General features: G+C 36.1%; 1 protein-coding gene across 1 annotated transcript in view; it reads left to right on the top strand.

Annotated features, from left to right (window-relative positions):
- The window catches only part of ANTXR2 (ANTXR cell adhesion molecule 2), a 132,266-nt gene that overhangs the window by 45,665 nt on the left and 71,990 nt on the right, over positions 1-14,611 (top strand). Inside the window, exons 11-12 of the mRNA XM_081304724.1 lie at positions 618-696; positions 11,137-11,232. Of these exons, the coding sequence (XP_081160850.1) occupies positions 618-696; positions 11,137-11,232 (175 nt within the window). The remainder of the gene's footprint in view (positions 1-617; positions 697-11,136; positions 11,233-14,611) is intronic.

The raw sequence follows: 14,611 nt of genomic DNA, 5'->3' as shown, positions 1-14,611 counted from the left end.
ATAATTTGAAATCATTGTTTCAAAATGAAAGTTGTATTTTAGCTATGATATATTTTTAGCCAGGGACCCAAATTATTTTCTCTTTTCTTCCTTTCTAGAATATGTTAGTATCCTGGGAACATCTACAATGAATGTCTAGAAACATGTCTCTTTTTCTATTTTTTCTTTCCTTTTTTCCTTTCATGTTCACTTTTTCTTTTCATCTTTAAATGGTATATTACTTCTGATCCTATCTTCTTAAACAGTGATCTTGTGAAGACAGTAGTATCTATAGAGACAGAAAAATAGATTAAAACTAATCTAAGAATTTTTCCCTTTTAAGTTTTTTTGTGGGCCTGAAATAAATTCAACATTTCTCTGAATTAGGAAATTTCTAAATGTTGTTATTTATACTAATATTTTTAAAGGAACAATTAGATCACTTAAGGAATTTTCCTCTGGCTAATGTATAAGGACTAGAATTCAGGATGTAAAATATTAGAATAATTGATTAAAAGCTGTGGTCTTTACTCCTTAAGCATATTCTGGTCAGTTTTAAATTATATAAGGACATAAAAATTTTCAGAAATTCTTCAGTTTCTAATTTATTTTTAATTATTATTTTATTTTTCTTTCAGAACTCTTGATGTTTCAGTAAGCTTTAATGGAGGGAAATCTATCATTTCAAGCACACTAATAGTCACAGCCACAGAATGTGTAAGTAAAAAGCTAGTTGTTTTTTAAAAATACTCTTATCCAGAAATAATTTATGGAGCCTGAGCATTGTTGTACACTACAATATAGAAGGCACAGACAAGTACATTGGAAGACCATGAAATTGACATAAAATTTATTTTAGGTTGTTTAGAATTTCTGTTTGATTCCCTTTAAGGGAATTTTAAGAGATTATACATTTGAATTGATATATATATATATATATATATATATATATATATATATATATATATATATATAATTCAAAAGTCATTTAAAATTAAGATAAGAGAATAAAAAAATGAAGCATTTTTTCCTTAGAAAATTAAAAAAGGAATTGACAGTTTTTCTGTTTGAGGTTAGAATTTAGTAGCTGTTTATCATGTTTTAAAATCCTTAGTGCACTTAATGGGTGACTTTATTATTATTATTATTTTAGTTGTCAATGGAACTTTATTTAATCTATTTATTTATAAGTGGTGCTGAGAATCAAACCCAATACCTCACACATGGCAGGCAAGCACTCTACCATGGAGCCACAATCCCAGCCCGACTTCATTATTTTATCCATCTTAAAAGCTCGTGTTATCTAATATGGTAGCTTGATAATATCTGTTTGAAACTATCATTGAGATTATGAATTTATGTTGAAATGCAAACATAGTAGTTAATTTTGTGCATTTATAGAAAGATTTGACATTATATTGTTGAACATGAAAATAGAAAGCTCTAAATTAGACTGACTCCCTGGCTATTATTTTTAAGAGTATTTTTTCTTTGTAAAAAATATAAATCAAATCCAAGGTCTAAATGTTCTGATACATAGATGCTAACCCACAGCAAAGGAGGATGGGGAGGGGAAGAATAGAAGTTCATTGGATTATACAAAGGGGAGTGAAGGAAAAGGAGGGGGGATGGGAATAGGAAAAACAGTAGAATGAATAGGTCCTAACTCTCCTTTACTCATATATGAATACATGACCAGTGTAACTCTACATTATATACATCCACAAGAATGGGATCCTAATTGGAATGGGTTATACTCCAAGTATGTATGTCAAAATATACTCTACTGTTATGTACATCCAAAAACAATAACAACAACAATGTGTGTGTGTGTGTATGAAAAAAAAATGAAAATTTTCTGCCCTCCGAAAGACTACAATCCCAAATTTAAAATTTTCTTATAGATATTATGGTTTTGTGGCCTTATATTTTTATATAGTAACTCAGGAGATATCCTTCCTCTAGGAACACAGTAAAACAATTGAATGCTATCTGTGTAGAGGTGGTTGTGCTTCTCATTGTACAACAGCATTTCAGGAAAAAACTATCATGTAGTTGGAAACTTGGGCCACTTTGGAACTCCCTGAATGGCTTTGTTGACTTTTTTTTTCTGTTTTGAAAATATTAGATTTGTTTAAAGTTTTTTCCCCCCTTCATCTGTAATGTGTTTTGCAATTTGTAAGTTTTGTGGATGTTGCAATTTTTAGGTTTTCTGGCTTTTCAGGATGTGGTTGGTTGAGGTTACAAATATTTGTACTGTGTAGTTTCTCAGTGCTTAGCTTCAGAAATGGCATTCTTTCTCTATCCATCTTCTTATTCTGCACCTCCAGCTATTTTAGGGAAATGGGTTTATGCTCCTGCTTTACTAGTTCCATGTGCAGGGATGCTGAAGCAGAATGATTCATTGAAATTTATTGGTTGATAATAAGAAAAGTGTATCCAGGTCTTGCTAGGTCTCAGGAGGGTATTATGACATGAGGTTGTCTTTGTTTCAGAAGAAGGAAGCTTGGTTGTGTCAGAGATAGGGAGAAAGTGAAGGGGCAAGTTGCCATATTAAATAGGGGTCAAGGTGATTCTCACTGAGAAGGTAAGATTTGAGCCAAGACTTGAGGAAGGAAAGGAAGTGAGCCCCAAAGACCATCTGATGGACAAGTGTTCCACAGACAGAGCACTTAGAACCATGTCTGACATGGGACAATATCTGGAAGTTTAAAAAATAGCTAGGCAATCAGTGTGGTGGAGTGGAGGTGAAAGGAAGAGAGTAAGAATCTCAGGATGAGGAGAGAGAGATGGGAGGGTGTAAAGCAGGTGGGAGAATGAGTCATTAAAAGGAGTTGAACTTTCTCCAGGAAAACAGGGAGGCATGATTTAATAGGATTTGAATTAACACTGTAAAAAGATCACTCTGGCTGCTGTGTGAAAATGGGCTTTACTGGTGGGGACAAAATGGAAACATTGAGCTCAACTCTGTGGCTGTTTTAGTAATCCAGGAGCTGGGAAGAGAGGTAGATGGCCCCATTGGAATGAAAACAGTGGAGGTAGGGAGAAGTAGTTGAATTTGGGATTTTTTTTTTTTTTTTTTTTTTTTGGTGGTGCCAGGGATTGAACCCAGGGCCTTGTGCATGTGAGGCAAGCACTTTACCAACTGAACTATATCTCCAGCTCCAAACTTGAATGTATTTTAAAGGTAGATCTTTTGGAATGCCTAGACAGGTTAGATGTGGGGTGTGAAAGCAAAAAAAAAAAAAAAAAAACACATTAAGAATAACACTAAGCTTTTTTGCCTGCAGCCAGAAGGATGCATTGCCATCAGAAAGAGGCAGTTTCTGGAAGATGCGGAGTTCCATTTTGGTACTGTTGAGTGACAGATATGTATGAGATAGCTAAGTATATATGTGAGAAAGACCTCTGAATACATAAGTCACATGCTTTAGAGAAGGGTCTGGATTGGTGGTATGATCTTGGGAGTTAGAGACAGTGGATGGAATGAAATAGGTAACAACATTTCACATAATACTTATTGGGGGAAACAAGTGGCTTTCAGGAGGTTAGAGCAGGAGAAGGAAGAGTACCAGAGAAAGATTTTGGTTTTATGGAGGAAGCAAGACAAACTGGTTCATAAAAGGACAGGATATAAGAAAGAAGAAAGGACAGGAAGCACGTTACAGAGAAAGAATAAACAGGGTATGTGTTTCCATTGAGAACAGAGATATTTAGTCAGAATGGAAATAAGTGGAAGGAAAAATTGGAAATGGGAAATTTAGTCTAGATCATCAGTAACCTAAAACACCACACAGAGTTTGGACGGAATCCTACAGGCCTATAGTACCCAGAATCTACTGTACAGAAATGTCAATGCTGAAATTAAAAAAAAAAAGTTTTTTTTTTTCATAAAGCTGGATTTACTCAATGTGAAGGAATTCTTTATTCTGAAAATTTTCTTCCTCTAATTTAAAAAAATCGTTTGATTTGGGTAACAACCATAGTGATTTGTAAGTATCAACTTCCCTTTCTTCTTTCCTCCCCTTTATCCTTTTTTCCTTCCCTCTCTTTCTTCATTCTATCTTCTCCTTCTTTTCCTCATATTCCTCTTCCTCTTCCTCCTGTATATTTGGCAGAATGCTGAGCCAGTAAGACTGTATGAGGAGCTCCATTAATTTTTTTTTAGGTTTACTGTCTTGAAAAATCATAAAATCTGACCTCAGTAGATAACAGTGTCTTTTTAAAAGGTTTCAGACATGAATGTGATGGCAGCATTCTATTTTGGGAAGATTCCATTAGTAGTGGCCTGCAAGAAAGTTAGAATGGAAAGAAAACAGGCACAGAAAAAAGCTTTCAGGAGACAAGTGCTGGAATTTAGGCATAAAACTTTGGGTTCTGAGTTTACTTATGGTGGTAGAAACAGTACTAGAAACAATAATAGAAGTTGTGTTAATGAAGAAATACATATTATAAAGTGTCTTACGGGTTTGGAATGGAATGACTCATTCCAAAATATTGAATCTTATGGTGTGAAAGAATAATACTACCTTTGGAAACATCTAAAACCAGCTGATCTTGAGATGAAGATAATTTTTATTGTAGGTAATGCTGGATTAGGAAGGTTGGCAATGTCCAATGGGTAATTGTAGATATAACCTCAAGTTCTCTGAGAAGCATCAGGACTGGAGATCAGCATTTAGGTTTCACTGTTGTTGAGGACAGGAAAAGGAAGAAAGATGGGAGAAATTAGGGTTAATGGAATTTTGAAATAGGAGGAATATGTACAAACACAAATTGTACTGGACAAAAGGAAGCAAATGAGGAAGATATTGTTCAAGACTACTGGAAGAGGAAAGAGAGATTAAATAGAACTCTGTTGAAGCCAACGGCTGGAGAATTTTTAAGAGCTCTAGTGGGGGAAATTGTGGGCTACCTCTGGGCTAATTTGTCTTACTTAAAGAAAAAATAAGTTTTCTCCTGCCTTCCTGGCAGGAAGTAGTGCTGAAATGTAGAGCAAGGTGCCTACTGATGTTATAGATTCCTACCTTCTTCCTCCTCTGAGGTGGTATCTTCCTTGATGACTTTTCAAAAGAATGGCTTCCAGGTCCCAAAAAAGACATCCCTCCAGGGTCTAAAACTGGCAAGAGGCTTTTTTTTTTTTTTTTTTTTGGTACTGGTAATTTAACTCAGGGGTACTTTGCCACTGAGCTCCATCCCACAGCTTCTTTTACTTTTTTATTTTGAGGCAGGGTTTCACTAAGTTGCTGAGGGCCACTCTATGTTGCTGAGGCTGACCTCGAACTTGAAATCCTCCTATCTCAGCTTCCTGAGTCACTGGGATTACAGGTGTGCACCACTGTGCCCAGATTTCCAGAGGCTCTTAATGAGATCCATAAGCATTTCAAACTTGAAAATACAAATTTTCTAAAGTAAGATTCTTTCAGAAAAGGGAGATCACAGGCCCACAGTCAGGAACAAATTGGATCAGATTAAACTTTAAAGATTAATCAGGCTGAGGTGACAGGTAAGTTCATCTTGGTTGGTAGAATAAATGAAGATGTGACAGAGAAGGTACAATGCAGGACATCAAGATATGGGAAAATCAGAACGTGTATCAAATAGAGAAGAACAAGGAAGATAGTATCCCAACATAAAGAGAAGCCAGCAGTAGGTGCCTGTGTAAGGTCACCAAGACCAGGACTGAGAAATCTGAGGGGTCACCAGGGACCTCCCTCCACCTTCACCTGAGGACCTAAAGCCTACCTTTTTTGTGATTTTTATGATTATACTAATGATTTCAGATAATAAATATTGTAATTCACTTCATCATATTGATGATAGTTATAGAACATTTTTTTTCTCATTAGATTTAACCATATTTTGTATTCAGCCTCAAATACCTCTGGTATGTGGCAGTAATATTACCATTTTATAGACATGGAAAGTGAGACTCAAGCTGATGTAGTGAACCTGCTGATTCGTACATTAAATTTCTAGTCACAATAGAAGAGATAGTGGGTAATAGTATGATAAATACTGGGCACTGGGTTTAAATGATGTTCAGACTTTCAGGCATATTCAGATATAGAAATCAGGTAAAATGCAGTTAGCAATATTGCTTCTCATGAGGATGATGCTTTTGATTTTTACAGGTATTCAAAAACCAAACAAAATTAAACACCTTTGGTCTAGTAATTAATTAGTTATTGTGAAAATCCCACAAACAAAAAAGATCCTTTATATGTTCCAAGAGCACCTGTGGTGTAGTCCTGTTAAATAGGCAAACAGGGCTCTGGGCTCCACTTTATTTTCTTCCCTGAGATGCTGATGGTAGAACCTGCTACTTATTTTTGCTTCTTTTTATATGTGGGCTTTATTCAGGGCATGTGTCCCAAAATTATTTGCTAAATGAGTGAATGAAATTTGTAGTATGTGTAGTTTAAATGTGGAGAAACTAAAAAATAAATTTTAAAAAATAAATAATAAAAATTTGTATGAAAGATGATATATCATGAGCTATGTAATGCTTTAAATAATCAATAAAAAAAGAAAAAAAAAGTGGGTGAACTAAAGTTTAGGTTAAGAGATTGAAGACTGGAGTCTGAGGAGGGTTCGTTTCTAAATAGTCCTTTCCCTTTATCTCTTCCAGTCTCTCTTTGTTTTTTCTTTTTGTTGTTTTTGTTTTTGGTCTGAGGAATTTAACCCACTAAGCCACATTTTTATCCCTTTTATATTTTATTTTTGAGACAGGGTCTTGCTAAGTTGCTGAGGCTGGCTTTGAACTTGTGATCCATTTGCCTCAGTCTCCCAACCCACGGGGATCAGGTGTGTGCCACCACACCTGGTCTTATCAGTCTCTTAGGTGTATCTCTGCTTTAAAAAAGACACAGTAAAAATAGTAAAAATGTCTTTTTTTCCCTCTTGGAACTATTGATCTTTTATGGCCCTTTTAGAATAATAATATCAAGAACCCATTCTCTGAGCACAGATTGGGTACTGGACAGTGTGCTAAACTCTATTGCACATGTGCTAAGCACTTTCTGGCTTCATTTAATACTCACAATTGAAGAGGAAGCTGTTACTAATATGTTGATTTTACAGATGAGAAAACTGAGGAACAGAGATCAGAGAGCTATTCCAATCCTTAGGGCACATTTACGCAAACACATTAGAAGGTGCTGCTGTTAGGTGGACCAACCCCTCCGCAGGATGCATGGCTTGATGAACATAGCTTATGCTGATTGTAGCTCTTACTATTCACTTGGAGCTTGGAGACTCTGAAAGGTTAAATTTCTTGCCCAGTTTCACAATCTAGTAAGTTCTTAAATTGAAAATTGAACCCAAATCTGTTTTTTTTCCCCTTGAACAAACACTTGAACAATCTGCCATTTTTACCAGATCCAAAATTGATTTGTCTAGCACAGGGGTCAACAAACTTTTCCTGTAAAAGGCCAGAGAGTAAATACTGCAGGCTTTGCTGGGTGTCTGGTCTCTGTCACAACCAACTCAACTCTACCATATAGTACAAAAGCAGTCATAGACATTATGTAAATAAACAGCTGTGGCTGTGTTCAATAAAGCTGTGTATACCAAAATTTGAATTTCATGTGGCATATTCCTCTTTTGATTTTTTTTCATCTATGTAATAATGCAAAAAAAATCTTAGCTGGGAGAGGTCTTAAAAAATAAATGAACTTGATTTAGCCCTTGAGCTATAGTGTACTACTCCTGATATAGAATATTCCAAAGAATCCAGTAAATAGCTCTATCATCTAGTCCATGACAAAATTGTAGGCACCAATTTCTCCTCTTCTATGTCTGTTTTATTCTAATGTGGCTACTGTGACTAAATTATTTTCTAGATCCATCACAACATTCATGCAATTTTGAAACTTTGAGTGATTCCTCTTTTCTATCATTACTTTGCAAATACAGTAGTGGCCCTGATTTGTTTTTATACTTCTATAATTGTCTTGGGAGAATTTCAGTTGTGTTGGGAAAGTTTTTGATTGTATATTATAACTTTCTTTCAATACAAAAAGGAAAAGAAATAAGATGCAGATAAAGTTAAATTTTTGTGTTTGATTGAATAGGAAATTGGTTCCTTCTATCCTAACATCAAGGCTTGAGGTTCGGCTTTGTCCCTATATAATCCTTAGAGGAGTTTTGAATCAAAGCTTTGACTGGCATCTACCTGCTGAGTCTCATACTGGACTTCTCAGCTAACTTTCATACCCAAGTCTTCATAGACATCTGAAAATGTTACTTGTTCAGAACTCCTTTTTTGTAAGAATGCAACAAATGATCCATTGGAAGGTCATCTAACGAATGACTTTTAATTTAACACTGGCCAGTTCTCTGTACTGAACGACAGCTTTTCAGAGGTTTATGTTTGACTTCTTTTCTTCAATCTCCTCGGCTGTCACCCAGTTTCCTCTGACTCCAGGCTCCAGTCAGAACGGGCTTTCTCTTATTTTTACAAGAGCTACTGATTCTGCCTCCACTCCTCCCCATCCCTTCACACATCTTTAAGAGATCCTCTCAGAGCCTAACCTGCTAGGTTAGTTTCCATTTTTACAGGTTTTCACACTGCTCACACTTTTGCTGCAGGTTTCTCTCTCTCCAGTAGGCTTTGTGAGGATTTTTCCCCAGCACTTGTTTAACTGCCTGGTATGTAATGAGGGCTCATCAAATATTATTTGAATGAATGAAAAATATTTTTAACTTCCAGTAACATATATTCTATTAAGTTCAGAAAAAATGATATTATTGTGCTGAATATTTATTAGGATTATGTTTTGACCTGAGTTCTATCAAAAGAGAAACATGTTTCAGTAAAAGTGAGAAGTTTCTAGTTTCTGCCCATGACACAGATCTGGGTATAATCTTATCCAGCTCCATACTCTTCATCAGGCTTCTTAGTCCAGGGTTTGTAGCATTGTATCTGTTCACAGGCCTAAATTTGACATGTTTGACCTTTCTTAATTCGTTTATGAAGTTATGTGAACAATGAAATTATTTCCCTTTCATATCTGACATATCCTTGCTTTGATAATGGCTCTGGCAATCAAAACAAAGGAAATGGGAAAGCTGGAATTTGTATCCAATCAATTGAGCTAATGTCTGGGACGGGTACAATCAGGAGGTGTGTCTCAGACATATATGACAAAGTTGGGTATCATTAAATTATGTGCTTCCTCTTGCTTTATTTTCTATCATGCTCCAACTTAAAATAAGATCTGTAGGTCTTGAATGTGCATATTTTAATTTTAGTTTTTTTATATAAGGCTTTGGAATAAGTAGAGATGATAGTATTGTCATAATAAATGTATATTTTTATCTGGAGGGGCATAGTGTTTTGTCAATGCTATAATAAAGGCATTTTATTTTGAGGGAAAATAAACAATTTTACGTACCTCTCAGGGTCAGCCCAGTTACTTAGTATTCCAACTGGTGGCACAATTTTCTATCTTGTTCATGACATCTGAAAAAAATGAGCTAACTGCTAAATTTTAGCAGATTCATGTCCTATAGTTGCATGTCCTTATTTCTGAAAAAGTGCAAATTCTAAGAAAGGAGGAACCAAATGTTCAGAACTCTTTTGAAAGTTGTGCAGCACAGCAAATAACCTGGGTTCTCAGGTGGGAAAAGGCTGGTGGGGAATGCTTAGTTCCTTCTGCTTGTGAACAGTCATGGATTGGAGGCATCTTCATAAGACCTGGTATTTGAAGATGAGGTCAAGAATTTACACATTTATCTATGGCATGCCGCAGTTTTCCATCTGCTTCTATGTCATTCTTTTCTGTTTGTCTAGATTTTAAACCTTAATATAATTAAGCCTGTGGAGAATGGCTTGATTTTTTCATGAATATTTAGAATTATGTGTTGAAGAATGCACTGTGGGTATTTCCCTAAGCAGCCTGATATATGCTCTGGACTGTTTTCTTTGGCTTTAAGACCAGAACACTTAGATATTTTCCTGAAATTATCTATAAAAATATTACTCTTTTTCTCTCCCTTTCGTTTTGTTCTTCCCTGAATCCTTTCTCTTAAAACCAAACAAAGCAACAAGACCAACAAAAAACCCTGAAAACCAAAACTGAACTAAAGCACAATAGGATTACTGGGAATTCCAGAGAGTGGGAAAGAGATGCTGTTCTTCTCTTGTGAACTCTCTCTATCAAAAGTAAATGCATTTGCACTTTTTTTTTTTTTTTTGCATTTGGAGTCTTATTTCTTTGGGATTCATTCTCACTGTTAATAGTTTTTAAATGCCAGGCCTGGAGTATACGGTAGCAAGTTGATTAGACATAGCCTGTGATTTTCTAGCACTCGCAATGAATCTTGCAGAAAAAAGAAATGAAAAAAAAAAGTCATAAATCTCATAATTATATTGTGAAAAGTGCTAAGGATTAAAATATTGATAAATATGAGCTGCAGAATTAGAAGGGGTACTTTCTAGCCAGAGGATCTAAGGAAGGCCTCCTGAAGAAGTGACTTCCCCTGGACCCTGTAGGATGAATAGGTGGTGGTTAGGATGAAAGGGTTAGAGGCAGAGCCTAAAGCAGGTGTCTTGACTTCAGAGGTGCGTGGCAGTCAGGAAGTGAAAGAACACTTGTGTGGTTCTTATGAACTGCAATCAGAGATCATCTGATCTGCCTTGATATATATCGGCCATTTGCCAGCAATAGCTGCTATTCTTCACTTGTCATCTACTTAGATTTTTAAATATGCATGTTGTCTTACCATGTAAATGTACCAAGTAAACGGTGTTACATCATTATATAGTCTGGGGAAATCCTGTCTAAGGGTAATCATGCTTGAACCGAAATAATCCTTACCTAGACACAAAAGATAGGTACCATTGTCTAACCCCAAATAGTGATTTTTCCCCCTACATTCTTTTATGACATTTTAAAACTGTCTGAAGCAATTTGGAAGATTTTATATTTATTATTACCTATCATAACATAACCTAACATATATTAAATAAAATATAAAGGAATTTATAGAATTTAAAGGAACATACCTGAAATCTGATTGGGCATTATTATGCTTTCTGTATTACTTTCTAGCATTTCCTTAAAAAAAAAATGCATGTGGTATTTGACCCTAATTTTTGCTGGCTTTGTCTTTGCTGACCTAAGCTTTGTTTTTGTCTTTTCTCTACTTTAGTCTAACGGGATTGCAGCCATCATTGCTATTTTGGTGTTATTGTTACTCTTGGGCATGGGTTTGATGTGGTGGTTTTGGCCCCTTTGCTGCAAAGTGGTGAGTAAAAAGGATTTGCAACTCTACCCTTTTTAATTTATTTTTTTATTCAGTAAGTTGTAAATATGAATGAATGCCTCATTGTTCAGTGACAGCCAAGTTTCAATTAGTTATTTGAATTTTAATCATTTTACTGCTATAATAGATTTGGGAATGCATGCGTGTCAACATCTATTATAAAATATCACCTAAAAAAGTGTCTTAAAAATCAGGTTAATAGAAAAAAGCATTGAGAAATGTAGGAAAGTAGTAGGAATAAAAGCATTTCCACTCAAGTACAAGAAAAATTCCAGTAAATGGGATTATTTGTTTTCTGTTGAATTCATTGAAAGCAGTTGATAATGTCAGGGTTTTGTTTTTTATTTCCTAAGTGCTTATGAATCTTTTGTTTCCTTTTTGAAGGCTGTACTCTTTCAAGATTTTTTTTTTTGTTTTCCCTCTGAAAAACATATTAGAAATAAGTCAAGTGCAGATGTTGAGGTATCTGTTAAACAGTCACTTTTGGAGTAATGACAGGTAGTTTCAATTTGTGTCATTTTTCAGGTTTGCATAAAACCTGTGAAGGAGTGTGGGCTTGTCTTCACCCTCTATTGCTGCATGCTTGGTGACTTAAAATAACTCAAATTCATTATCTAGCAGTTGTGTAATCACAGCTCTGATGTGGGTCTCACTGGGCTGAAAGGTGTCAACAGGGCTGCATTCCTTTCTGCACCCCTAGGGTAGAGTCCATTCACACTCCATTCTCCAGCTTCAAGAGGCCATCCACATTTCTTGCCTCTTAGACTATTTTCTCCATCTTCAAAACCAACCATGTTTATCTCCTTGATGATTCTTTTGTATTCACATTTCCCTCTGACTGAACCCAGCTGGCAAAGGCCCTCCGTGTTTAAGGAAACAGGTGATTAGGTTGGACACACTTGGATAATCCAGGATCATTTCCCATCTCATGGTTCTTAACCATATCTGCAAAATCCCTTTTACCTTGTAAGGTAATTTATTCACAGGACCATGGAATTCAGTTTTGGACATCTTTGTGGCAGCATTATTCTGCCTATCCCAGGGTAATATGTTACGTAATACATTTCAAGCAATCCAATTTACACTATTCAAGTTCCATAGAAAAGATTATCCCAAGGAGGCCTTCTTTCAAAGCATGCCTCCTACTTATTTTGAGAGTGCTCCTTTTTATATGAGCACATGATATAGAACTTGATAGTATGTAGATCATGGTAGTGTTTTACATGATGTTTCTAGTCTGCCCTCCCCGCCCCGCCCACCTTTGCTGATTTCAGCTTCTTTGCAATTTGAGGCAGTGCTTTGTATCACCCCTGCATTTATTATTAATTGTACTTCAGTCTGCTTTCATGAGGCAACTTTATAATTCTTTATCTCAGAGCAGTTGGCCCATGGAGGAGGCATAGAATTAACTCAGACAACATCAGAGACAAGAAGCATCCTGTCTCTTTGCTGAACTAATCAGTTTCCTGCCAGAGCAATTTATGCACAGACAGTTTCCTGTTATAATCTTGATTATCCGAGATATGGCTATTTTAGGGGGGCTACCATTCTTGAATCTCAAATTAAAAAGCAAAAAGGTGCCCTAATGTGATTTGTGCTCCTTGGTTTTTTAATTTAAACTTTACAGTGTTGGTTTCCTCCCTTTATTACTTTGCAATTTCATTTACTATTGACTAGAGGACTCAGAAGTTATCAAGTTGTATGACACTTTTTTTTTTTAAATACATGCAAAAACGGAAATGGGCTTTTTTTGGGAGGAACTTAGATGTTCTTGTATACAGATTTTGCCCATAATTTTGGATATTATGGAGAGCACTCCATCATCAGAAAGATTATGTTCCTTCTAACCCTGAGGCCTTGCAGATTATAAATCTTGGAGTGTCTTTATGAAATGCATAGAGAGGTCCTGTTAATTGTGTATAAGATGTCAGCAAGGCTTCCTATCATCAGAAACATCATGAATTAGTGCTTTTTAATTTTGAACTTATTTGAGAGAACTACCTTTATTTTGTACCTAGGAATGTCGATTTAAAAGTAGCCAGTCCTGAATATAAGCTTATTTACACTTAGTATTCATACCTAGGTGCAAATGAATCATAGCGAATGTTTTCTTAAGTAGGTTTCAAAGCAGGGAGAAAGTAGAGGCAAAGTTCTACATTTAGCCCTTGGCAAATATGTATTAATCATCTGTTAGTGCCAGATACTATGCTAGGAATTGGGGATACAAAAATGCATATGAGCCAAGTGTGGTAGCACCTGACTGTAATCCCAGCTACTTGGGAGGTTGAGGCAGGAAAATAGAAAGTTTGAGACCAACATGGGCAACTTAAGGAGAACCTATCTCAAAATAAAAAATAAAAATGCTGGGGATGTAGCTCAGAGTCAGAATGCTTCTGGGTTCCATCCCAAGTACCACATACACATACACAAATGCCTGCGATATGGTATGGAAATTCACATTTCATGTGGAAACACAGAAATGTAGGCAAGTAAGTATTAAGGGAGGGTCACAAGTGCCTGATCACAAGATGTGTAAAGAGCAGTAAGAACACAGAGGGACTGTTTCAGAAAAACAGGACTGAGTGGATGACCCCAAACTGAGTTTTGATGACTGAGACAGTGCAAGTGGATGAGGGACATTTTGATGAAGTATGTGTGAAAAGTATGAGTTATTTTGGCATGCTTCAAAAAGGGCTTGGCTGAGATCTTGTATAAAAGGTAGGTAGTTTTGGTTTTGAGAAGAACCCAAAGGGAGGGCTTCCTGTTTCTTGTAGGTCTGAACTCATCCCAGGGATGATAAGAAACCACCAGGGAGATCTGCTCAGTAGAATCATCTGAAAGGAGCTGTGCCTACAGCAATGTTGAGCTCTGGTCCTGGTGAAGATTAAGACTGCCCAACTGAGTTCTATCAAAAATGGAAGTGGAAAGCCAGTAACAGATAGTGCACCTTAGATGTGGCCAGAGTCTGCTTTCTCTCCCTCTCCCTCCCTTTCTCTCTCTCTCTCTCTCTCTCTCTGTTCCTTCCTCCCTTCTTCTTTTCTTCTCTCCTCCCCTATCCTTACCTTCTATTGGGGATCTAATCCAGGCCCTTGCTAATACCTCTACTACTAAACCATGTCCCCAGTCCAAAGTAAAGTATCTAACAAAGCGCCTATAGTTGGAATCTTAAACTGGAAGGGAACTAGACTAGAGAAGAATGAAGAGGCCTTTAGAAAAGAAGTGGGAAGTGAGATCATAATTTTGTGAAAAAAAAATCTTGAGTATTTCAAAAGATGTAGTACAATTAAAGGTTATTTATTTTGTTCCTTTTAGAGAATATATTTGTGCAATGCTCAAATTAGAATGTGGTCATTTAAGTAAT

The sequence above is a fragment of the Spermophilus citellus genome (genome assembly GCF_964194105.1).
Source record: "Spermophilus citellus genome assembly, chromosome: 8".
Classification (NCBI taxonomy): Eukaryota; Metazoa; Chordata; class Mammalia; order Rodentia; family Sciuridae; genus Spermophilus; species Spermophilus citellus.
The sequence above is the reverse complement of the archived record's forward strand: the minus strand, read 5'-3'. Positions and strand labels throughout refer to the sequence as shown.